This window comes from Homarus americanus, unplaced genomic scaffold (assembly GCF_018991925.1).
Source record: "Homarus americanus isolate GMGI-L3 unplaced genomic scaffold, GMGI_Hamer_2.0 scaffold34360, whole genome shotgun sequence".
Classification (NCBI taxonomy): domain Eukaryota; kingdom Metazoa; phylum Arthropoda; class Malacostraca; order Decapoda; family Nephropidae; genus Homarus; species Homarus americanus.
In genome coordinates this window covers 1,369,274-1,394,002 of record NW_024739403.1, presented here as the reverse complement: position 1 = coordinate 1,394,002, position 24,729 = coordinate 1,369,274, and the positions used below count along the sequence as shown (strand labels likewise).

The 24,729-nt window shown below is 40.8% G+C and overlaps 1 protein-coding gene across 1 annotated transcript in view; it reads right to left on the bottom strand.

Annotated features, from left to right (window-relative positions):
* The window catches only part of LOC121874696, a 72,764-nt gene that overhangs the window by 5,273 nt on the left and 42,762 nt on the right, over positions 1 to 24,729 (bottom strand). The window contains exons 6-9 of the mRNA XM_042378948.1: positions 10,926 to 10,987; positions 9,363 to 9,523; positions 8,995 to 9,121; positions 5,331 to 6,434 (exon numbers count right to left, since the gene is read on the bottom strand). Of these exons, the coding sequence (XP_042234882.1) occupies positions 5,331 to 6,434; positions 8,995 to 9,121; positions 9,363 to 9,523; positions 10,926 to 10,987 (1,454 nt within the window). The remainder of the gene's footprint in view (positions 1 to 5,330; positions 6,435 to 8,994; positions 9,122 to 9,362; positions 9,524 to 10,925; positions 10,988 to 24,729) is intronic.

Here is a 24,729-nt window from a genome sequence, read left to right as displayed (position 1 = left end):
GGCCCCTAAAAAATATGGACATTACACCGTCCATAAAAAAAGGGCTGGGAGAAGTAATTCCTATGATTCCATGAACCAGCCTAATACCTACTAAGAGATCTTGAACTGTTGCCCTATATGTAGATATGAAAACCACCATTGAACTAACACAGTACTGTAGTTCCACAACAAAGAACCCCAAGTGAATCCTTACCAAATCCAAAATTAACCTACACCAGTTAATTCTATAAAACTGAGAAAGAGGACAGAAAACCATCTCTTCCAACAGTAAATAAATTTCTGCTGGCTCTAAAAGGGATCCTGTAGTAATTTGGAAATGGGCAGAAAGTAAAACATCTGTTTCCTAAGAAACCCATTCCATGAATAAAGTGGCTACTCCAGAGGACTAATACCATCACAACAAAGTCCTTCAAAAGGTTAACCTTACAAGACTCAATTCAAAAGTGGATTGATCCTGAAATCCCCTATTTTAGTGGAGCCAAAATCCAGGTACAGTATAGTTTTCATAATATTTGCTGCTTACTGAAGGCTCCACATTATCAGACAACCCTCTTCATGCTGACCTGGGTTTATAAATTAACCCATTTTGGGCAAAAAGGAGATCTACTTAAAGCTGCATCTGGCTGAACAATCATTACACTTCACTCCACAGCTATGGCTTGGCCATCTTTTTGTTTCAGGCCAATCCACTGTTTTGAATTCGGTTCCAGCTAAGCTATGAACCCTATAGGAGAAATGAGGGTACCCGAGTTGCCTGGATATGGGTCCGATAGCCCTGCTCTCAATGAATTCAAGAAAATACTACATCTCGTGAAGGCAGTATCCTATCTTACACAATAACTATGTCCAATTAGTCCTAAAAAATAAATGTATTTACATGTATATCCTGAGGACTGTAACTGAGTGTCAACATCTCTAAGTCAGTCTTCCAAACGGATGAATAACAAAGAACACTGCTAAACTTCCCTGTGGTTTCCCCACCCACAAGGAACAAATTTTCTTTCAGAACAAACAGCCAAGGAGAAAACTTGTTGGATCTCCAAAAAAAATGAAGATTCCTTACCAATCCTAACGAAAAAAATATTGTGACACTAAACTGCATCCCCTGAGCATCTATGTAGCTGACCATAATACAATACAATATTATCTTGTATGACAATGTCTCCAGTATTCTAATTGAGAAAATAAGACAATTTATACAAAACAATACTGTATTTGCATACCTGTACAGTATACTGTATTTGTTCCATTCAAACTTCCTAGAAAACATACAAGCAAAACTAATTACAATATTTTAATGTCCCCTTCAACTCATTTGTGCTAAATATATAAATTACTGTAATGTGTATGCTAATAATTTTGTCCAATTCAACCCCACCAGATAATACATCAAAATAATTTTATCGACATCACTACAGTACTGTACTGAATTTAGTAACCTTACCATTTGCATTCATCAGATATACATGTGTACAGCTCCAATACTAAGCTAATGTAATGTAATATTCATTTATACTGTACTCTAGATTGTTTGTATTAAAAATACAGTATAGATAATTTATTCAAATACAAATCCACAAGAGAAGATGTTGAGATATTCAAATTTAAATCTATAGAGTACCTGAAAAACCCTTTTCTCTATCTGTTTTACACTTAGGTGTCCAGCCTCATCAACAAGCACACATTTGTTCATTATGTTGGTTATTTTTGTTTGAATATATTCTCCAGAGAATTCCAAGTAAAGTCTTATGTCAATCCAGACATGCAAAAACCCAATATTTCAACACATTAGCTACTGTATACATGTGGACCTCAACATTCACAGACTTAACATGAGCAGTCTCTACTATTCAGTGACCTAAAATATGTACCATTTTGATATGCTGTACAGTATGTTGAGGAAATCTTGATTCATTTCTAGAGTTGAAGCATGGCGAGGGGATTCATTGGCAAAGATATAATAAACCACAGTACAACATATATAGACAAAACCATATACACGTATACTGCATTGTATCATAAACTTGACCTAAGAAATGAAGCACCACCTTTCATTAGTAGTGCAGGAGTCAATAAACAATGGATGACTTTCAACCCATTTACATTCAGTATTCCAATTTACCAAGCTTGCCTCAATCTCTTTTGCCTTACTTTCACATCAATATGTACTCCATCCTCAAAAATACTTAACTATAGTGACATTACATATCCTTCATGTAGGCCTACCTCCACTGGGAACCAATCACCCCTCCCCAACTCTAAACACACACAGTATAAACTGTACTGTATATAGGTATTTCTTAATAGTAATTCGTCCAAAGAAGAATGTCCTGGTTACATACCGGTAGGTTACAGAATGACTGGCAAAATCCCATCTTCCAAAAAATCTATGTAAGATGTTGAAGGAATCATCAATTTTATACCTATAAATTTCTCAAAAAAAAAAAAAAAAAAAAAAAAAAAGAAGAAGTTACTTAAATACAGGAAGTCCTTAATAGTCTAGACATCAATACCTTGGAATTCTGTGAGAACTACTCAGAAATTACTGTATGTATACAATAAAAATTTGTGTAAAGATTAAATAACCTATGAATTTTCAAACATTTTACTTCAAGGTTAAGTTGTTTAACCATGTCTCTTAAAATTAATGCCTTTCATGTTCTTATAAACCCAACTAAGAAAAGTACAGTGGGGTATGCTATAACGAACGGATCCTACTACGAATATTCCTATAACGAACGGTTTTACCTATAAAATTGAGAATGCTATAACGAACGCAACTCCTACAACGAACGCAGATGAATACCGGACTATTTCGCCTGGCGCATGAATATAGTTGTACCGCGACCCACAACAAGAGCGTCAGGCGCCATCTTTGTCTCATTGTGTAGCCAGTGCACCACTGTTATTGTTGAAATTTCGTCTTTTGGTGTGGAAAGAGAGTTTTGTATAAATATTTTGTTATACAAGTGTACAATTGTGACAATGAATCGTCCAAAGCGAGTGATAAAGCTCATAACTCTTGAAAATAAAAAAGAAATCATAAAGAAAGGTGAGGATGGAACAAGCATTGCGAAACTTAGTGATGAGTATGGGATGGCTAAATCGACTTTATGTACGATTTTAAAGAATAAAGAGGAGTTGAAAACAGTGCAAGTGGCTAAGGGAATCTCCAGACTTAGCAAAGCAAGGTGTAATGTGATTGAGGAGATGGAAAATTTACTCTTAGTGTGGATAAAGGAGAAAGAAATGGCAGGTGATAGCATTAGTGAAGCTATAATTTGTGAGAAGGCCAGACAATTGTTTGAGGACCTTAAAGCCAAGACTCCCAGTGCAAGTGATAGTGATGTGCCAGTGTTTATGGGTACCAAGGGGTGGTTTACTGGTTTCAGAAGGAGAAATAAAATACATAGTGTTGTGAGACATGGTGATGCTGCTAGTGCAGATAAGGAAGCAGCTAAGGAACACCATGACATTTTTTTGAATATTATTAAAGAGGGAGGCTTTGTTTCTCAGCAGGTATTCAACTGTGATGAAACTGGACTTTTTTGGAAAAAAATGCCTCGCCGTACATACATTACCAAGGAGGAAACTTCTGCCCCTGGCCATAAGCCAATGAAAGACAGGCTTACCCTCTTTCTTTGTGCTAATGCTTCTGGTGACTGCAAAATAAAGCCACTCCTTGTGTACCATGCAGAAAACCCCAGAGCTTTAAAAAACACTAGGTAGACCCGCCTTGGTGTTATGTGGCGGTCAAACCCAAAGGCTTGGGTAACCAGGAATTTATTCTCCGAGTGGGTGATTGAGGTGTTTGGACCCAGTGTTCGGGAATACCTCAGGGAGAATAATCTTCCACTGAAAGCTTTGTTGGTGATGGACAAAGCACCAGCCCACCCTCCTAATTTGATGGTTGAATTGCCAGAGGAGTTGAACTTCATCACTGTGCACTTCTTGCCACCCAACACAACACCTCTCATCCAGCCCATGGATCAACAGGTAATTTCTAACTCTAAGAAGCTGTACACAAAGGCACTGTTTAGAAAATGTTTTGCGTCCACTTCTTCCAGTGATGTTAGCTTGAAGGAATTTTGGAAGAGTCACTTCAATATAGCAGATGCTGTATTTTTAATTACCACAGCCTGGAAAGAGGTTAATGTGAGGTGTCTTTGTGCTGCTTGGAGGCCATTGTGGCCTGAATGTGTCCTTCAAAGAGACTTTGAAGGCTTCGAAGAGTTAGAAGAGGCTGTTGTTCATGAAATTGTGGCTCTGGGCAATTCCATGGGCCTGGAAGTGGATGATGATGATGATGTTGAGGAGTTGGTGGAAGATCACAGTAAGGAACTGTCCACTGAGGAGCTGCTTGAGCTTCACAAAGAGGAAAACGAGACACTGAAGCGGAGCTTAACTTCTGAGGAGTCAGGGGAGGAGGAGGACAAGGAGGAAAGCTGCATCATTCCAGCCAAAGATCTCAAGGATGCGTTCTTTTGCTGGAGTAAACTGTCCAAGCTTGCTGAGGATTATCATCCTGATGTTGGTTCTGTGCAAAAGGCCATCAGTGTGTTCAATGACAATGTTATGAACTACTTTTGGAAGGTCCAGAAATCAAGGTTGAAGCAGCCAACCCTGGATTCCTTCTTTACAAAGGAAACAAAAGAACCTACAGACAAAGTGCCTGTGAGACAGTCACCAAAGAGGGCTAGGAAGGATGACTCCTCTCCTTCCACCTCTTCTCAATAATTCTCTCCTCCCCCCTCCCCCTCTGCCTCCTGTCCTGCATGCTGAACAACACTAAGGAGATAAAGTACCGTATTTTTTACATTTTCCACAGAATTTTTTCAGTGTTAATTGGTAGTATTTGGGGGCCTGGAACGGATTAATCCTATAACGAACGAGGTTCTGGAACCAATTACGTTCGTTATAGCATACCCCACCGTACAAAATAAACAAACACTAATGTAAATATAAACACTTGAAAGCAGAGAAAAATATTAAAATTTATTGGAAAATGCATTTTTTCAGATTCCAATTCCCCCAATTAAACTGAGAAATTGGTGGTTTACTGTGAAAATCTTTATTTGAGCTGAAAAAAAATTTGGACTCAAAAAAGTTAAAATGCTACTCGGGTGTTCATCCAAAAATTTGCAGTTCTCTTTTTACTTTATATTTCTTTATTGATATTTTAACTTTCCTATCATCAACATAAAAAGTTGGTTTTGCATAAATATAAATACTGAACAGGTATATGAACATACAGATATACAGCATTAAACCTAAGAATCAATTCCTCAGATCACTGAGCTGTTATAGCCATGTGTAAAGTTAAAACTTACCTTCAAAAAATAGTGACCATCTTTTTCTTCTTCTTCAGAGGTTTTATTAAAATTTCCATTTAAATTCACTGAGTCTGACACACCATTTACATTACTAGTTCTCTTTGTTGATTCTTGCTCTTCCTTAACACTAACTTTATCTTCTATTGCACTTCCATTTACACATGTCTCTTTCTCCAATGTGGCATCAGTTTCTTTAATATTTCCATTACCATTAATTATCTTCTGCACAACTGGTTTGCTGTCCCTATTAAGAACTTTGTTTTCTCTACTGGCTTCATTAGTAATGGGTACCTCTGGTTTAGGTTGAGGAACTGGAGGTTTCTGGGTGTTTTTCTCAAATGTATCTGTTAAGATAATTGGTATAACTCTTCCAGGTCTCTTTGGAGAATTAATATCACTGGTGTTATTTATTGAAGGCAATTCCAAGGATATTCCTGGTTTTAATCTATTGCTACGCTTCACTTGCAGCTGGGTTCTGAACTCAGGACGCAAATGCCTAAATACACTGGGGAATCCTTCTGGAGCCTTTGCTTCTGGTTCATAGAGGTTGTCTACCTGTGAAGGTAACACAGGACTCCGAAACACTCCAGACTCCCTATCCTTCTGCTCTTTTTCTAACTCTAACAAAGAACGACGACTACGAAATCCTGCTCCAAGGGCACTAGGTCCATACAGCCGCTCAATTCGAGACTGAATAAAAGATTTTGTGTCTGGAGAGTCACCATTGGAGTGAGCGGAACAGAGTATACTGTCACTTGTATCACTTAAACCACCTCTTACAATACTCTGTTCAAATGAGTACTGGTAGCTAGAAGATTTTACAGATTGTGAATCGGTCATATTTATTTCTACGAGACGTACACGCTGGGCACCCTGAGTGGACATGTCTTTCTCAAGGCCATTCATTTTTTCTCTAGATCCAGATTTCACCAGGTAACCTCTATCTACACTGACACTACGACCTTGTGAAGGCCTTCTTCCAAGTTTTCTAGATGAACTTTGACGACCTCGTTCTCCTGGAGGATGAGGGAATTCTGCTTTGAAACGAGCTAATTCCTCCTTTAATTCCCTAATTTTTGCAGCTGTAGCTTGTGGTGAAGCCTGAAGGAAAGAAAAGTTATTAGTCATTTACATAGATGGTTATTACATCGACATTATTACAGTAACAAGCTGTGAAATGAAGGTTAAGATTTAAAAACAATAGTGAAAACAAAAAAGTTGTAAATATTTTTTTTTTTTTTAATAATTTTTCTCCACTTTCACCTTACTAGCCATTCGGGCAGTTGGTCTAGTCAGTGTTAGAAAAGGAGTTAACAGGAGGCCGGAAAACCTGCAATGAGTGGTAGGGTCACATTGGATAACATTCTTCTCACGTGTGTCCAGGTTCAAACCCTTGACATAGTGGTACACGTCACAGCTGTACCACCAACACCCCTAACTTTAAAGTTTCTTTTGTCTTTTTTGGCCAAAGGAATGACAACTAGGAAAGTCTACTCTCTCCAATTTCTCAGCAAAGGCCAGTTTTAATGGCTACATTAAAATTTTAGCTAAGATCTTACAGTCCATCACACTTTCAAACTCCCTACTGTCTTAAATAAAAAACTCCAGTAATTCCTTAATTTTTCCTTAGTTTATAAAACTTATTTAATTCTATATGCCTTGCATATACTGTACTCGTTTTAACTCTCATTCGTTCCCCTCATGCCTTACGTCCCCACTATCCCCCTAACAGAAGAGGGACTCGTACTGACTTTTTCAAGCAAATTCTGGTTCATTTTTCATACCACACACCCCTCGCACAACTTTCAAATTCTTATTTCTTTTAATTGGTAACTGGTAAACAATGGGTAAGCTGATCACTTCAATGAAATTTAAAAAATTTGTTGTTGAAATACTGTACTGCTTTGGAGATTCTTGATAATCAAGATCTATTGGCAAGTGAAATGCTTTGCTGAGAATTCTGCAATATCTAATCTATAATGTATTGGATGGAGAAAACATGACAAACTGATAACTTTAAACCTTTTTACTTGATTAATTAAGAGAAATTAACTACATATGAATAAAACAAGAAGAGTGGAAAAGGCATATAATCAGCACATTTAGTGGTGCAATAAACATTTTATGACCAGCCCCCTCAACTAGGCAACTCCTGAATTGCAGCTAAAAGCGAGTTGTACACCCAGGCTAATGCCCAATATATCATAAACAAAAACTTATTCATGAACTGCATTTCCAGTACTGCAATTTGCATCAACACTTGTGAACTGAGGCAAGTACTTTTGTAGCTATTTTCTGCATGAGTGAAGTCTGGATGATGTAGGCAGTTCACAGTGCTCACTTACTAAATGAGATTGGCTTTGTTTATATTTCAAAGCAAGAGGTGTACAAATTAGCCAATAACCTAACTGGGATCCAGCCAATGTGTTTGTTTAGGGAACTGACATCACCTGCTCTAGGTCAAGTTAAAAACTGATTTTGCCTGTGAATAATCCAGTCCATTTTGTTGAACTGTTATTTCCAGACTAAACCAGGGGTTGGACCAGGGTTTTTTCAAAGAAATTCACTGACATGTTCTGAAATTACATTAAAGGAAGAGCTACAGAATACAGTTGTATTTTAATTATGGATGGGGGATGCACTATTTATCACTTTGGGATTAAGTAAGTTTGTAAATCTCATTTTGAGGGGTAATTCTGTATTCTCCCAAACAGTAATCTAATATTAAAAATAGGAGCACCTATACAAGTTCTTGTACTTTTTTTTTTAGATTTCAACATGCTTTCCCATAATCAGGGAAGATGCACTATTGAGGAATAAGTTGATACGATGATAGAAGAGCTCTGAATCCTTTAAATTCCTGGGATGGCTGAGCCCAGAATCAAGCAATACAGATACAGTACCACCTCCTTGTTAGATAGCATAGAAGTCAACTAGCTCTAAAGACCTTGATGCTTGACATTACCACTATGGCTGAGCCAAGTAAAGGTCACAATGCAATGTTTGTAGGTGTGGATTTTGTAACTCACTACTTCCTACTTCAAATGGTGAATTGGGAGCTTTTTAAGAACATGAATCAGTCCCAGTTTATATGTTCATAGTGTTAAACCTGGAATTACAAAACTGGAATCATGGCAATAAATCACAGGTCACCAAGTTCATGGCTCAAGTTTAAAAGGAGTTTTTAGGATCACTCCTTTATTTTCTATTCAAAATGAAAATTTAATTACACTTAACTTTATCCTTTAAACAATAACACTTGGGAGCAAAGTGTCAAGTACAAACAATTCAAATTTCCACTACTCCACATGCCAATCAGTGAATTCAGTACTCCATCATGCCAAGTTGCCTGCAGTCAAGCATTAATTCTCTCAGAGTAGACTTCTGCATTGTATGCGAAACTTTCACTGTACCTACAAACTCTGCATAAATTATTCTTTTAAACAAAGCAAGAAAACTCAGCTGAACCTCTCAAATCAATCTTCTTCAGCACTTTCCCATTATCTGATCCTTTCTGATCCGACAAAAATTTCAATAACCTTAAATCTTTCTTTTGTTTGTGTAGATTTCATCCTTATAATGCATCTGTATTTCCTCCAGATACCAAATGCTAATAGATATAGCTGTGTATGCACTATGCATAACCCTTTCCATCTATTACCTTTGTGTGAAGATCAAATACTTTCCACTCTGGCCGCATAGGACTAGAATCTCTACTTCTGCTGAATGCTAATCGAGCTGGGCTAGCATCTCTCGAGCGAAAACCATCCCGTAGTGAAGAGTCGTACCTACAAAAAGCAATCTTTAAAATTTCTCATTCCATTTCTAGAGAAACAAAGGAATCTTTTACTAGTACTACCAAATCATAATCAAAATTAATTACAACAAGATAAAGCCTTTTGTCTAAACCATGGCTTAGAGAATGTATGAAAATAAGCTTATGACTAAATTCAATATGCAAAAGTACAAATGCAATACTGTACTGTACTTATTCTATCATGATCTCCTTGGAGGTATTTAAAGTCTTACCTATTAAGTCTACTGTAGCCGTTAACAGCACAAGATATACCCAAGTAAGATGGAGCCTTATAACTGACATCTGTTATTGACGTGTCTCTTAAAGACCCTGGGTCAGTGAATGGTTGAAGCTTTAGAGGTCTTACTGGAGTGGTTACTACACTCTCTCCTACCTGAAAAGACAGTTATCATTAATAAATTTCTTTCATTCAAGTATACAGTACTAAAAAAAAACTTACTACTGTACCTGTACTGCTATACCAGCAGATTCCAGTATCATTAAGTAAATTACTGAACCTAAAAGTGAATTATTCTGAGAGATCTGTCTTAGCATAATCATTCCTGGTTAACAAAAAGCCTTAGAAATAAGGTACACAGGGACATATTTAATACTACAGTACTGTACTAATAATATAATGCACTGATACCAGAATTCTAAGATAACATGATGTTAATGCTATGCTAGTAATATGATGCATTGATACAAGAATTCTAAGATAAACAATGTAAATAAATTTTAAGTTTCAAGTTATGAGAATAAAGTTATCTTGCAACTTACAGCAACTCATACACAAGTTGTCTTAATCATTTGGTAATAAACAAATGAATACCCACAAGACCAATGAACTAAGGTAAATTGGTCAAGGGGGTAGAGCAACCTTGATCCATTCTATTACTGCTACATATATTTATATTTTAATAAATCTGGCTGTGTGTATGACTGTTTCCACACCATCAGCTATAATGTAATAAAGTATCTCAGTCATACCTACACCAAATCAAACCAAACATCATGGATGAATCCTATTGAGCATATAGTCAGCAATTAACTTTTGGGGGAGGTCAAAGTCATGGTCATCAAAAGCCCAAAATTTAATTTGTTGCAGTAACTCCAAAACTAATCATCAAAGACAGGAGTTGATGTACTACTGTAGATTCCTCAATGAAAGGCACATTAAATGGGCATTTTTTTTTGTTTTTCTTGGACATATTTCTCCAGAAAAATTACATCAAAGTTGACAGATTTTTTTTACAAAAAATCAGATAAAAAAAAAACATGTTTACATTTATCAAAAGTCCAAGTCTGCAAAGGGATTAACTGTGGAGAACCCTTTGGGTTACAGGTCAAAGCCACAATGACCACGATATGCAAAATTTTAAATCATCCTATCTCAAAAACTGCCATATAAAAGCTCTTCAAATTTGGTATGGAAAGATTTTAGAGGAACCTCATCAGTACAGTACATTAAATAAAAACACTAGTGAAAAGTGAAATGACATAAAAAGTGAAGGGTTTTCCATTCCTGTGGCTCTTAACAATCACTGATTGTCTTATTAACTTGGAAATCAACACTACAGGTACCAATGAATTCAAGGGAGATGAGGTCACAATTTTTACCCTTGCTGAATAACAGCACCAACGTATGGTTAAACAGCAACATTTATTAGGTAAAGTTTCAACAAATATCAGACCTAAAACATAAAATTAAATATAATAGCATAAAAAAATGATATATCATATATGCTGTGTGTAAATAAACAACAGGTAAAAAAAAAAACCCTCACATTGGTTACCTCAGAAAGGTTGTTTTCTAAGCTGAGGCTCCGTAGGCTTCTCCGAGAACCATCAACAGCTTCTGTGGGGTAAAGAATTTTAAAAATAAACACTAATTTACTAAATGGCAAGGAATGAATTACACCAGTAAAAGATTATCAACACCACTATGTATCACAACATAATTGCCATTTTTAATGTTCTGGACATTTTAAAAGAGCCTACAGGGCCAGGCTGCTCAAACACACAAGAGGAGATATCAAGTTTACAAGTTTTAGTCTCCATGCACACACAAATCTGGACTAATGCTGGACACCATTCATCTTAATCGCATTGCTTCGTTGTAAAAAAAAAGGCAAAGGCAGCAGCAACTGGGAAAGGGGGGGGGAGGGGGTGTAATAAGAAACACAATACAGTACGGCACAAGGTGTTTTGGTCAGGATTTCGAGACCAACACACTTATGTTAATTATACAAGGCAAGTCAAGGAGAGAACGGCGATTATAAATACAGCATACAGTAGGATGATCATAAACACTACATAACTGTACTCTATTTACAGTACCATCAGTTCGTGTACACTCAACAACACAATAAGTACAGTACAGTATCTGTGGCCAAGCAACCAGCCAAAAATAGAAGAGAAATGACAGTAGAGAAAAGGTATTTACGAGAGGACAGACAATAGAACCAAGAGAAAAAGGTAAGAATGCATGAGACATAAAGACGAATAAAAGCAAACAGAACTTTAAAATACTAACAAACACAGAAAGAAAATAATTACATATACTGTACTGTATAAGGTTTCAGAACAAATCAAATAGAACTACATAAAAAACAAGAGATAATAAGAAAGAAATGAAAAAAGAAAAAGATGTATTCAGTACTACAAATAGAAGAAAAGGAAGTTACAGAATACAAATACTGTAGTAAAAAAATGATTAGAAAAGAGAATACAAGCAATAGTCAAGAACATAGAAGAAAAGAGAGGAACAGAAGCCAATAGATGGGAGAAGAGAGGAGAACAGAAGCAATGGAAATGAATTGTAACTGGGAAAGAGTAAATTAAGTGAAGCCATGTCAGGTTAGCATTGGGGTGGTTACGGGTAATCTTCAGGTGAAATGAAGTTGGGGTATTTGATCTTCAGGTAATCCACAAACTAATTTACTGAATCATATCACTGAATACAGAACGTCTCAGTTTTGACCTAATGGAGCGAGGATTGTTTGTTAGCTGTCAGCGTGGAGGGGAGGGTTGACTACAGCGCAAACAATGCCGATAACGAAGATAAAAGCCGTCACAGGATGAACAATAAATGCTGCCTCCCCCAGTACCACACACAACACTAACTAGAATTCACCCTAATAACGTAAACGATAATACATTTACAGCAGTGCCATATTACAAGGTAATCATACTTTCTCAAGGCCATATCTCCGGTAACAAGTAACTCGGAAAATTACTACAACAACTGAGTGTGATGGGGTAGGGGGGTCAGTGGCACTTCCCACATGTTTCACACATCACTCCGGTTCTGAACAAGTAGTAATCATAATTTTTTAAACAAATCATAGGAGCCAAATTCCCACCAAACACGACTGACAGTGACTCGCAACTTACCTAAGTTATATAACTTGCAAGGACTACAAATACACTACTATATTGTTCATCATCAAATATGTAATTGAAAATCAGTGATGACACAGGTGATAAAAACATCACCTTAAATAGCGTCCGCCAGCCATTACTTGCTGTATGTGAGCGTGACAAGAATAACTAGTGAGTGGCAGGCAGCTGGCCATGTAATGTAGTAACGTATGAAAGTTTTTGTAGGACTAGAATGGCTATAAAAATTACATTAGTCAGCCTCTTGTCCAAGTATATCAGCTAGCCATCACCCAGTCGCTTCCTAATTGCGAAACATGTACAATATCACCAGGCAGCTTAAAAATTATGACTAAGACAAGCTAGTTGACGGGCTAGAACGTTAAAGACAGTCTAAGCTAGGAGAAAAACCGTTGTGTGAAGGTTGTTGCTAAAAGGCGGTAGTGATGGATATACAGCCTGTCTCAAATACTCCACCGTTAACATGCTAATTATTACAGTATTATCCGACGCCAAAAAAAAAAAAACAACTATACCACAGGCAGATAAACATGGTACCCCGCCCCTTTCCAACCCCTCAGCATTTATCACTGGCATTCCACTAAGCGCTATTATTTTTCTGATGTTATCACTTATTTAACATTTATACCAGTTTAAGTATCAGCCCTTTCTTTAAATGGATGGAATTTAAGTAAATAGACGGGTGATTTACAAAATCTAAATTGTGGAGACTCGAACTCTTTTGAGTACGATGATTATCGAGCTTGTTATACCTGTATAATAATATATTACTCCAGGGAACAGGATATCGTACTCCAGGCAGTCAAGCGTTAAGGAAGTTCACTCAGGGGGCTAGATTCGTACGCAAGGGGTTGTTATAATAACGGTCCGACTAATTACCCAAATGTAGCAAAATGTAGCCGCAATGAAGTCAAATAATAGTCCTACATGAATAAATCGGACTGCTAATCACTTCTCGACTAGTATTTGGTGTCACAAAGTCACAAAAAATTGGAAAACTTACTTTAATCTGAGTTAATAGATCGCGTGCATGCACAGGGGGAGCGAGTAATTACCCAAATGTAGCCAAATGTAGCCGCAATGAAGTCAAATGATGGTCGTACAAGCGTAAATCGGGCTGTGAATCACTTCTCGATTATTATTTGGTGTCAAAGTCACAAAAAATTGGTAAACTTAATTTAATCTGAGTTGTGTTGTGTTAGGTTAGGTACATGCACTTGATCTATTAACTCAGATTAAATTAAGTTTACCAATTTTTTGTGACTTCGTGACACCAAATACTAGTCGAGGTTAGGTTAGGTTAGGTATATGCACTTGATCTATTAACTCAAATTAAATTACGTTTTCCAATTGTTTTTTTTTTACTTTGTGACACCAAATACTAGTCGAGAAGTGATTGGTAACCCGATTTATTCATGTAGGATCATTATTTGACTTCATTGCGGCTACATTTGGGTAATTAGTCGGACCCGTTGAATAATGATTCAAGCAGAGAGAGCGGCGAAGATGGTTGCAGCACAACAGTGGGAACAAAGGATAACCATTATGGTAATGAGCTCCTGTGTAATCTGCGTACTTCCTGTCGTAGCGCCAGTGGTCGGCACGCACTACTGCTCTCGTAAAATTCCCTCGCCAATTGTATATTAAAAAATACAAGTAAAATCTCAACGAATATTTATTGTTTATTTATGTATAGTTATGTGCTCCATGCCACAAGTGCCACAACCAGCTTTCTTCCTGTATTTTTCTGAAGGTTAAATATAAATTTTCTACTCTTTAATGACCGCGCCTCACCATCACTAACATATCCACCATCACATTCCTAAATTTGAACATTTCACAACCAATTCCAATCCAATCTGTTTCGCGTGAATTACAGATTGAATAAAAAAAACACCTATTATACAACTTCCACGTTTTCAAAGTACGAAATTAGAGACGTTAACGCATGAGACAGGAAAATTAATAAATTGGTCTTCCTGCTACACATATTACTGATAAACTATCTGAAATGTATGAAAACAATTGGATAACCAAACAACCCAGATTGTTCGGAGGAAAATCTACAAGCACCTCCAATGTTCAAAAGTATATCCTTCATGGCAATTGTGGGGCACTGTTACACAGAAACACTAAATTAAGGTTTATGTGAATTTTCTTGAGGCAGGAATTGGGGTTAGTGGGTGAGATCCGGCAATCACCATGATAACCCAAGTTAACTAGGCTAGCGAGGTCAGTCAACACTGGAAAAAGAGGTCACTTCATGGAGGTATTGATCCCTGGCAAGACACTGCTCGCAGACTACCTGGCGTCAGGTGGAAAGGGCGGAGTGGACGCTCTTTCCGTCTACTTTAGCATCACACAATGTTCCCTCTGAGGGAGGAGCGTGTACAGATTATGTACACGTGAGACACGGTTGTTTATAGTAACAATAAATATTATAACTCAAGAAAAGTGGAGGAAACCTGCCATGAATGTTACACAAAATACTGACGAGATAACATGACGTATTTCTTAAATTAATGATAAATTGGTTAAGCGAGTATCCGATAAGTGGAGAATAATTGCGTATGAAAGTGTGAGTGGAGACAAACCTCAAGGCCGAACCAACTAAATAAAATGAAGTTGTGAAACACAGGAGTAGTTTGGAAAGTCTGATTCTTAATTTATTTAAGTGACAACACCCTTAAACCAGCCCCATCTACTTAGTAATACAGTATGATTCTTAATGAACAAAAATATTAGTAATTCAAAGTCATGTGAGGAGGAAGACTAATTATAAAAATAAACACGTCCGTACAAGGCTTGCGTGCCTGAGCTGGAGGCGGGGGTATATGGTTGTGTACTTACGTGCGTCATACAAGAGTGATTGTATTTTCGTTCGTATTATTTATGATAAGTTACTGTGGAGTGGCAGGTAGCCCGGGCGGTGTAGCATGACACACTACAGCACAATGGTAACTTGAGACGCCCGGCCATCACTCAGGGTGGTTAAGTCCAGTCACAAAAATCTAGATATTGGGTACGAACACCACCCTACAGACAGACAGACAGACGGTGGCAAAACACTGCTAGAAGAATGTTGTTGATGAACTGATAAAAGATATGGTGAAAGTAACAGGGGCAAGACACTTTGGTTGGTAACAGTGGCGGCACCTGGATAGTAACGGTAGCACCTCAACAGTAATGGCAGCAGCACTACAATAGAAACGGAAGCATCCATTAGAGAAATTCATCTTAACAAGCACTTCTTATTCGAATTAGTGAAGAAACGGGCTTGTCTTCACTATTACACGTAAATAACCGGGTTCAGTTAGTTATGTCCTTTAGTACTTTAAATACTCATAGCCGGTATTTATACTAACTCTGATGACTAAACCTACGAGGATGAGCGATGACTAGTAAATACTGGCAGGTGAGGAATGGGGAGTGTGGGCGTGTGTGGTGGTAGTGAGGGAGGGGGGCGTGTGTGGTGGTAGTGAGGAGGTGGGGCGTGTGGTGTGGTAGTGAGGGAGGGGGCGTGTGTGGTGGTGGTGGTGAGGTGGTGCGTGTGTGGTGGTAGTGAGGTCGTGTGTGGTGGTGGTGGTGAGTGAGGGCGTGTGTGGTGGTGTGTGGTGAGTGGGGCGTGTGTGGTGGTGGTGGGGGGGCGTGTGGTGGTGGTGGTGGTGGTGGGGGGGCGTGTGTGGGTGGTGGTGGTGGTGGTGTGGTGGTGTGAGGAGGGCGTGTGTGGTGGTGGTGGCAGTGAGGAGGGCGTGTGTGGTGGTGGTAGTGGGGGGTGTGTGGTGGTGGTGGTAGTGGTGTGTGTGGTGGTGGTGTGGGGAGGGCGTGTGTGGTGGTGGTGGTAGTGGGGAGGGCGTGTGTGGTGGTGGTGGTGAGTGAGGGGGGGCGTGTGTGTGGTGGTGGTAGTGAGGGAGGGAGGGCGTGTGGTGGTGGTAGTGAGGGCGTGTGTGGTGGTGGTGAGTGAGGGAGTGGGGTGTGTGGTGGTGGTAGTGAGGGGAGGGGGCGTGTGTGGTGGTAGGAGGGGGGGCGTGTGTGGTGGTGGTGAGGAGGCGTGTGTGGTGGTGGTAGTAGGTGTGTGGTGGAGGGGAGGGGGCGTGTGTGGTGGTGTGGTGAGTGTGTGTGGTGGTGGTGGTGAGGGAGGGGGCGTGTGTGGTGGTGGTGTGTGGGGGGGTGTGTGGTGGTGGTAGTGAGGGTGTGTGGTGGTGGTGGTGAGGGGGCGTGTGTGGTGGTGGTGGTGGAGGGGGCGTGTGTGGTGGTGGTGAGGGAGGGGCGTGTGTGGTGTGGTGGTGAGTGGGGAGGGGGCGTGTGTGGTGAGTGTGAGTGGGGGTGAGGTAGGTATCCCCCCAGCTGGATGGTGAGGGATAAAGGTGACAGTGATGAGACGATGAATGAGAAATGACGACGATATGCGAGATGTGGGCCGCACTCACACACCAACACCTCAGGCACCACCAACACACTTCCCAGACACAGACACCACCAACACTCCTCCAGACACCACTTACTCCTCCAGACACCACCAACACACTCCTCCAGACACAGACACCACCAACACACTCCTCCAGACACTCACACCACCAACACACTCCTCCAGACCAGAGACACACACCCTCAGACACACCCTCCAGACACTCACACCACCAACACACTCCTCCAGACACCACCAACACACTCCTCCAGACACCACCAACACACTCCTCCAGACACCACCAACACACTCCCTCCAGACACACCACAGACACCACCACCACACACTCCTCCAGACACAGACACCACCAACACACTCCTCCAGACCTCCTCCAGACACAGACACCACCAACACACTCCAGACACAGACACCACCAACACTCCTCCAGGAACACAGACACCCACCAACACCTCCTCCAGACACTCACACCACCAACACACTCCTCTCACACACCAACACACTCCTCCAGACACCACCAACACACTCAGACACAACACACACACACCCTCCTCCAGACAGACATCACCAACACACTCCTCCAGACAGGCACACCCAACACACTCCTCACCACACTCCTCCAGACACTCCACACACCACCACACACTCCTCCAGACACACCACCAACACCCTCCTCCAGACACCACCTTACACTCCTCCAGACACCACCAGACACTCCACACTCCTCCAGACACAGACACCACCAACACACTCCTCCAGACACAGACACACACCTCCTCAACACACCTGCCAGACAGACACCACCAACACTGCCTCCTCCAGACAAACACCACCAACACCTCCAGACCACCCTGCACACTCCTCCAGACACCACCAACACACTCCTCCAGACACCACCACCACACTCCACTCCAGAGACACCACCAACACACTCCTCCAGACACCACCAACACACTCCTCCAGACACAACCAACACCCCTCCTCCTCCCTCCAGACAGACACCATCACCAACACACTCCTCCAGACACAGACACCTCCAGACAGGACTCCTCCAGACAGACACCACCAACACATCCTCCAGACAGACACCACCAACACAGGGACACCACCAACACCAGACACTCCTCCAGACACAGACACCACCAACACCTCCCTCCAGACACAGACATCCTCCAGCAGACATCACACACTCCAGACAGACATCACCAACACACTCCTCCAGACACTGAACACCAACACACTCCTCCAGACACAGACACACACACACCAACCACCTCCAGACCCTCCTCCAGACACACACCACCAACACACTCCTCCAGACACACACACACCACCAACACCTCCTCCAGACACACACACCACCAACACACTCCTCCCAGACACCCCAGACACACACTAGACACCACCAACACACTCCTCCAGACCACCAACACACTCCTCCAGACACAGACACCACCAACACTCTACCAGACACTCACATCACCAACACACTCCTCCAGACACAGACACCACCAACACTCTACCAGACACTCACATCACCAACACACTCCTCCAGACAGACACCACCAGCACACTTCACCTGGCTAACTCGCATCACCTTTTGACATGCTCACCCACGACCTCTGACCCCACAACCTGCCCCGCCCTACAAAAAATCTGTAAACACCACCTGACGCCCCCCGACGCAATTCCTCACTTTAAGACCCTTACAAAACAACTCAATCATGCCAAATTTCAACACTTCAGTCAGAGTTTCTCCACATCACACAGCAGCACTGAAATAATCTGAGAGAAAAAGTATGGTCGTTCGTGTTTTACAGTAAATTAATACTAAACACTGTAATCACATTTTTTTTTTCATTTCGCACTGCATGTTATATTCTTCCTCTCGGTCTGTTAAAATCTGCCCAGAACTCTACCCCCGAGCTGCCTAAGTTCAAACCATCTTAATTAACTATCATCCCCCCCCCCCTATTTTCATTAACGTGTTGTCGTTCCTTACATGTATCAAGGCATCTTCAATCTTGATATACTTTTCATCAACGTTTAATAACTACTACAACAGTTGTCCGTAACCTAGAGGGTGATAGTGGTAAGACGCTCTCACCATTAGATGACGATGGCAGGTGACCCGCCAGTACCGATAACTAAGTGGTATGTTCTACAAGGCAAGTTGGAGTTTTCAGGAAGATGTCAACAGCGGGTGTGGAAGAATTGTAGTACAGTAATGATGGGTGTAAGCTGAGGTGAGTATGGTAAAGTTGGCCCAGGTTAAGGGTTAGTGGAGCCTGACGGGGCCCGGGTCACAGATAGGCCCGTAAAGAAAGTGGTGAACACAGAGAGGCGGAGTTTCCTGACGGCTCCCACGCGCACTCCTACACTACTGTGGGAGTGGCCATAATCCATCGCCTTTCATCCACTCCTAAGCGACCCCTTACACTCGCCTACCTACATTTGACTATACAGTATTCGTTTTTCTTCATTCCCGATGCCCCAGGAACACACTATTAATCTAATACAAAAGTATGTATAAGTTAAGATTTCAGTAGAGGCAGTACATTAAAAATAAAATGCAAGCCTGTGTGTGTGTTGGTGTAAGGATGTAGTGGGTGGGAGTCCCCCCCAAGTTAGAGGGGCGCTCCCAGGCGTATCAGAGCACCAACACACGGGGAGTCACCCACACCCATTCACCTTCCCCTCCGCCCCTTCACTACACTCCATCCCTCACCGTCAAGGTTTAAACCTCAGTCTACCGTGAATGAAGGGCCCACCACTTCATTACACCAAACATCAAATAAGTCTCCACTTTATGTAAAAATCTCACAAACACTACAGTATCATGAATTATTTTTGGAGACCTAGTTAGTACAGTATACTTTACTTACAAAGTAAATATCATTAGTAAACAGTGCTGCACAAGCCACTTCCATTCAAGCGGTGAGGATAATGTTCACAACAAGTACCACCATGTCCACTTTCCGTCCCTCTTATATCACGTTGGATTTCCCCAAAGTTACGGGATGCTGCGAGCAGGACCTGAGACATGCGCACACCGGTGCATGAAAAAACTCCCTGCTATAGCTATCCTGTCGTATAAACTCGCACAAGAATATCTCAAGTTTTAAATTAATTATTAACAAATAACTGCTACAAAAAAATTCCCTAAGAACTTACACGTGGGAGACGATACACAAGTATAACAAGGAGACAATAGGCCGGACCATCGTCACACCTGAAGATCAGCGGCGACTAAACACAACTTCACATGACCATTCAGTCACTACAGTGACCATGAGCCGGTGTTAAGACACGTCCCTCACTTAACACTTTCATTAACTTTCCATAAATTAATTCAATATCACCAAAAGCACAATATCAATACACACACAAACATATAGATGGAAAAAAAAAAGCACTGACCATTGGAAAAGTCGTAGTACCCTCCCCTTCGCTAGTCAATAGAGGACTGGCTTGTATTGTCCCACGGATCACGATTATTTTACCTACTGCTTCTAGCGGTTGCCAGTTAGGTATTTTTTTCCTCTTTATAAAACAACTGTTTTATTTGAAATCTGACATTTGTGAAATGCACTAAAGAAATAAATATTTATTTCGCATTGTTTAATGGTTGGCATTTTCAATATGAACGAATTTAAATTAATGTACAAGTCAACTTTCTTGACGCGAGTTACCAGATAGGATATTTTAAACCTCAGACTCACGACTAGCTCACGGAAACACCAAGCAACTAGGACACAACACTTCCAGTCTCCAGACAGCAAGGTGTGACCTAGTTTTAAGTAAACATGGCACACTTAACATACTTTAGTCCCGAAAATGATAATGTGTTGCTTCAGCTCCCAGGAGAGTGGACTCCTCGTATCCACCCGAGAGGCACACACAGGGCGTTTCCATTAACATGCAATCTACACTATACAACTACAATGTGAATTACAGGAGGGTGATGGTGAAGAAACAGGTTTGTTAGTATAGTGAATGGTACTGGTGGACGAGTGGTCGTGCGCCGGCAGCGGGGTGATGGTTAGGGAGGGACTCGGAGTCAAGACCATGTCACCAATACCACACTGTCCTGGTGCCGTTCTCTTCACCAAACTACATGATGCCTCCTTCTCCTCCCTCTTTAAACAAGATAAGCAACATACACATGAGTTTCTGTGGGGAGTGAGCACGTGTTACGATGCACGCAGCGTGGTGGGCGGGGCGCAAAGGGATCCACTGGGAGAGGGGAAGGACCACTGCCGAACTAGGGGGGTGAGGATGATCGATACACGGGCAATGAGACTGGCGGGGGCGTGGCGTGGTCCTTGGAGGCGTGGTCCTTGTACAGCCGTCGACGCATTCCAAGAAGTGAGGTCCTACTTTATGCGGTGAAGACTAACCTAACAGACTATGCGTACACAACTAGTACGGTTTTGCCAATTTCTGTCATTGCGGTTGTGGGATTCTTTCCAGTGAGAAATTGTCTGGCGAGTTGTTCTTTGCTGGGATTCTGACCGGGCACCCTTACTATGAAATGCGGCAATCCTGGTGAAAGAGAAGCAAGAGTCGAGAAGGTGTTGGGTACCAAGGGTTAGCAGTAACTCATGTCAACATTACCTCGGTTTACCTAATTACCCATTTCACTTACACCTGCCCGCCCTCACAACTATTAAGTACACGTGTTGTCAATCCCGTTCATTGTGCCTATTATAGCGTGCGGCTTACAGGAACCTGACCTAACCTGACTTGATGTTGGGTTAACCTAACCTAACCTAACCAAACCTAACCTAAAAGTAGGAAATCACTATTATTTTTTTTCTTCATCTCAGTCTATAATGTAAATAAGTAGTACATAGCACGCCAGTGCAGATATTTGTAGACCGCACGCCATAGTTACACCGTAAAATTAAAGAGTACTCCATAGTGATGCTATACAGTATACAGCCTTGTTAAAATAATGAATAATTTGGAAGGTTCACATATCCTCAACCACCTGATTTCAGCACACGTTTTTGCATTAACACAGGTGAACTTTATCAAAAGCACGGTGAATAGCACTAATATCATCAAACTTACCAAGTACTTTTTACAATGCTCAGCTCTACCGTCTCCAAAGCGGGCATGAATAATTATTGTTTCTGGTGTCGAAGAGAACGCCTTGTAGGGGCCAGCAAAAAGTGAAACCCTAAATGTCATGGACATAGTTACAGCGAAAATTTTATATTTGTTTAAGTTTCAACACGCTGACAAAAGCGTCAAGTTCTGTTGCATATACGACTGACTCTTACACCTCTCAATTTTTCCACCAGTAATACTTAGTTTCCTAAAAAAAAAAATTCGTATACTGTATTAATAACGTTCAAGGGGGCAGACATTACGTGTTGCAGCTATTTTTAACAATTGCAGTACAGACCAAAACTGTGGTAACAAACGTTTCCCATCCGGGATGCTACGTGAGACACCCCTTTTCCTTCCTTGCAGACAATATCTTTTAATGGCGGCACAGTTTATCGTACAACATACGTGATGGGGTTCTAAGCCACGCATACAGCATGTACAACACAGTCTGCAGCTAGGTTGTCAAACCATGTAGGATACTTTTTTTTAATAGTGTTTTTTGTTGGAACTTCTTACCTCCGGGTGATATAAACTGGGTAACCAATTTTACAAGAAGCAAGTCAAGTCATCATTTAAAGTTGTTAAATTGTTACCTTAAGTCTCACAGTAATATGTAGAAGTAAGTGACATACGCTGTTGAAACAAAAGAAACACAGGTTTCATAAAATACTAAATATTACCACAGGATACAAGCCCAGACGGTGCCTTACACACATGGCAATCCCTCTGCTACTTACAACAGCAAATTTCTTGGCCGGCTAAATTTTTCGAATAGTAAATTCTGCTAAGTTTCCAATCTTGTTTCCAATATAATCTTTATTCTGTCACTTGATACAAGCAATCACCAAGTGTCAAACGAATATGTTGTCAATGAAGGGGTGTTTTGACGACACAAGATATACATACAATACATAGGAGCGGAAACAAAACCCAAACCACTAGTAGTAGCGGTCGGAGTAACATGAAACCATCACACTTCAGTTAACAGTGTACAAAACATTATCATCTTAACAGGTGCAGAGTTAAAAGTTACACAGGGATGTGGTGAGGAAAATTATGACGCTGCCACATAATGTTTGACGGTGACTAAAGAGCCAAGTAGTAAAAAAAACTTTCTTCTGACCCAAATTACAGGAAAACTAAATTTATATAATCTCATATATGTGAAATATATGAGGGATGAGATACCTGTTGTACACAGATATATACTAATATTTAGTCTTCTTTCAATTACGCTGCATTTACAAGATAAAAGTTAACAATGGTGTCAAATGTGTCACATTCCCATCTCACAGGTGTCGTTCTTCGCAGAGAAACAGAATAAACTGGGCGTCCATTCAGGTTTCCCTAAATGGTGTCGGGGATAACATGTACTGGTGTGAGCTAGTCCTTGAACTCAACATGTAACAGGATCAGCACTCCTCGGTGCTTCCATAGATATAACAAGATTCACTCAAGTGTGGCAGTAAAGCTGCGTGTTTGTGGAGCCTACTAGTGAGCGTAGCCAGCCTTACTCACCTTCAGAGGCAACACTTAAGAGCTAGAGGATGCTGGTGTGTGGTGTGCAGTGGCACAATAGGAGTTTGCGAGCTGTGATGGCTGTATTATTAATATCACAACAACTGCAACCCGATGACTTAGTAACTCCCAGCAAACTAGTTTCCACATGCGACTTTCACCTTCGGTCTTTTATCATCAGCGACACTCCTCTACCTATGACCAAGGTGCCAGTGTTGCTACATGGTAATGGCGACCAATGAATTGCATCTGTAATTTTTCTTGTAAATGGTCGGCCAGCTGACTGTACACAACTCCAAACAGACTAGCTTAGAGTATATCCCCATAATTCGTTTGTTAGGGTAGAAACAAAACTTGAAATATAAACAAAAAACTCAAATTTCTACATTCCGAAAGTAACCTTAACTTAAGAACCAACAATCATGACCCTTACTCCAGATAGAGATAACCCGCCATCATGTTTGACTATCCCGCAGCGACCCGGTGACTATCATTTACGGCAGTATAGATATAACACTTCAAGAATGACTATCAATTTACTGTTTTCCAGTCAGTTCCAAGATGAATACAACTTTACATTATATAAAACCGTGCACAGACATAATAGGGAGAGAGCTACGGAAAGAACATATTTTCACGGTTTGTGTTGACCAAGGTGGCAAGGTTAAACCGGGTTACAATGGCAGATTTGATTGTTAACTTTGGTTACGTAAATATAAAGTCATATAGTTGTGTAAAGTGTCTCAAAATGCGTACACTATTAAAGAATTAAATTTTTCATACACAAGCAGCCTGTGGTTTTGGCGGTGTGACCAGTGTGAGGCTGCAGTGTGTGGTAACGTGATACGGGACGCGTGTCTAAACTAACCACCGACACAGCCAGTGTGTCGCATCACCTGATACAACCGCCACAATTACACAAAGAATAACCTGAAGTCATTAACACATGTATCACACATGTATCAAATTGTGTAAAAGCCAATATAAATTAATATTTACTGTACTATTCCTGTTGCAAATAAGAATAAAAGTTTTACGCGAGTTCATTCAAGTTTCTTCGCTTGCGTATGTCCGGAAATCTTGGGTGTAGGGTGCGGGGTCCTAAACTACGAGGGTCGCGTTAGGTTCTGGTACAC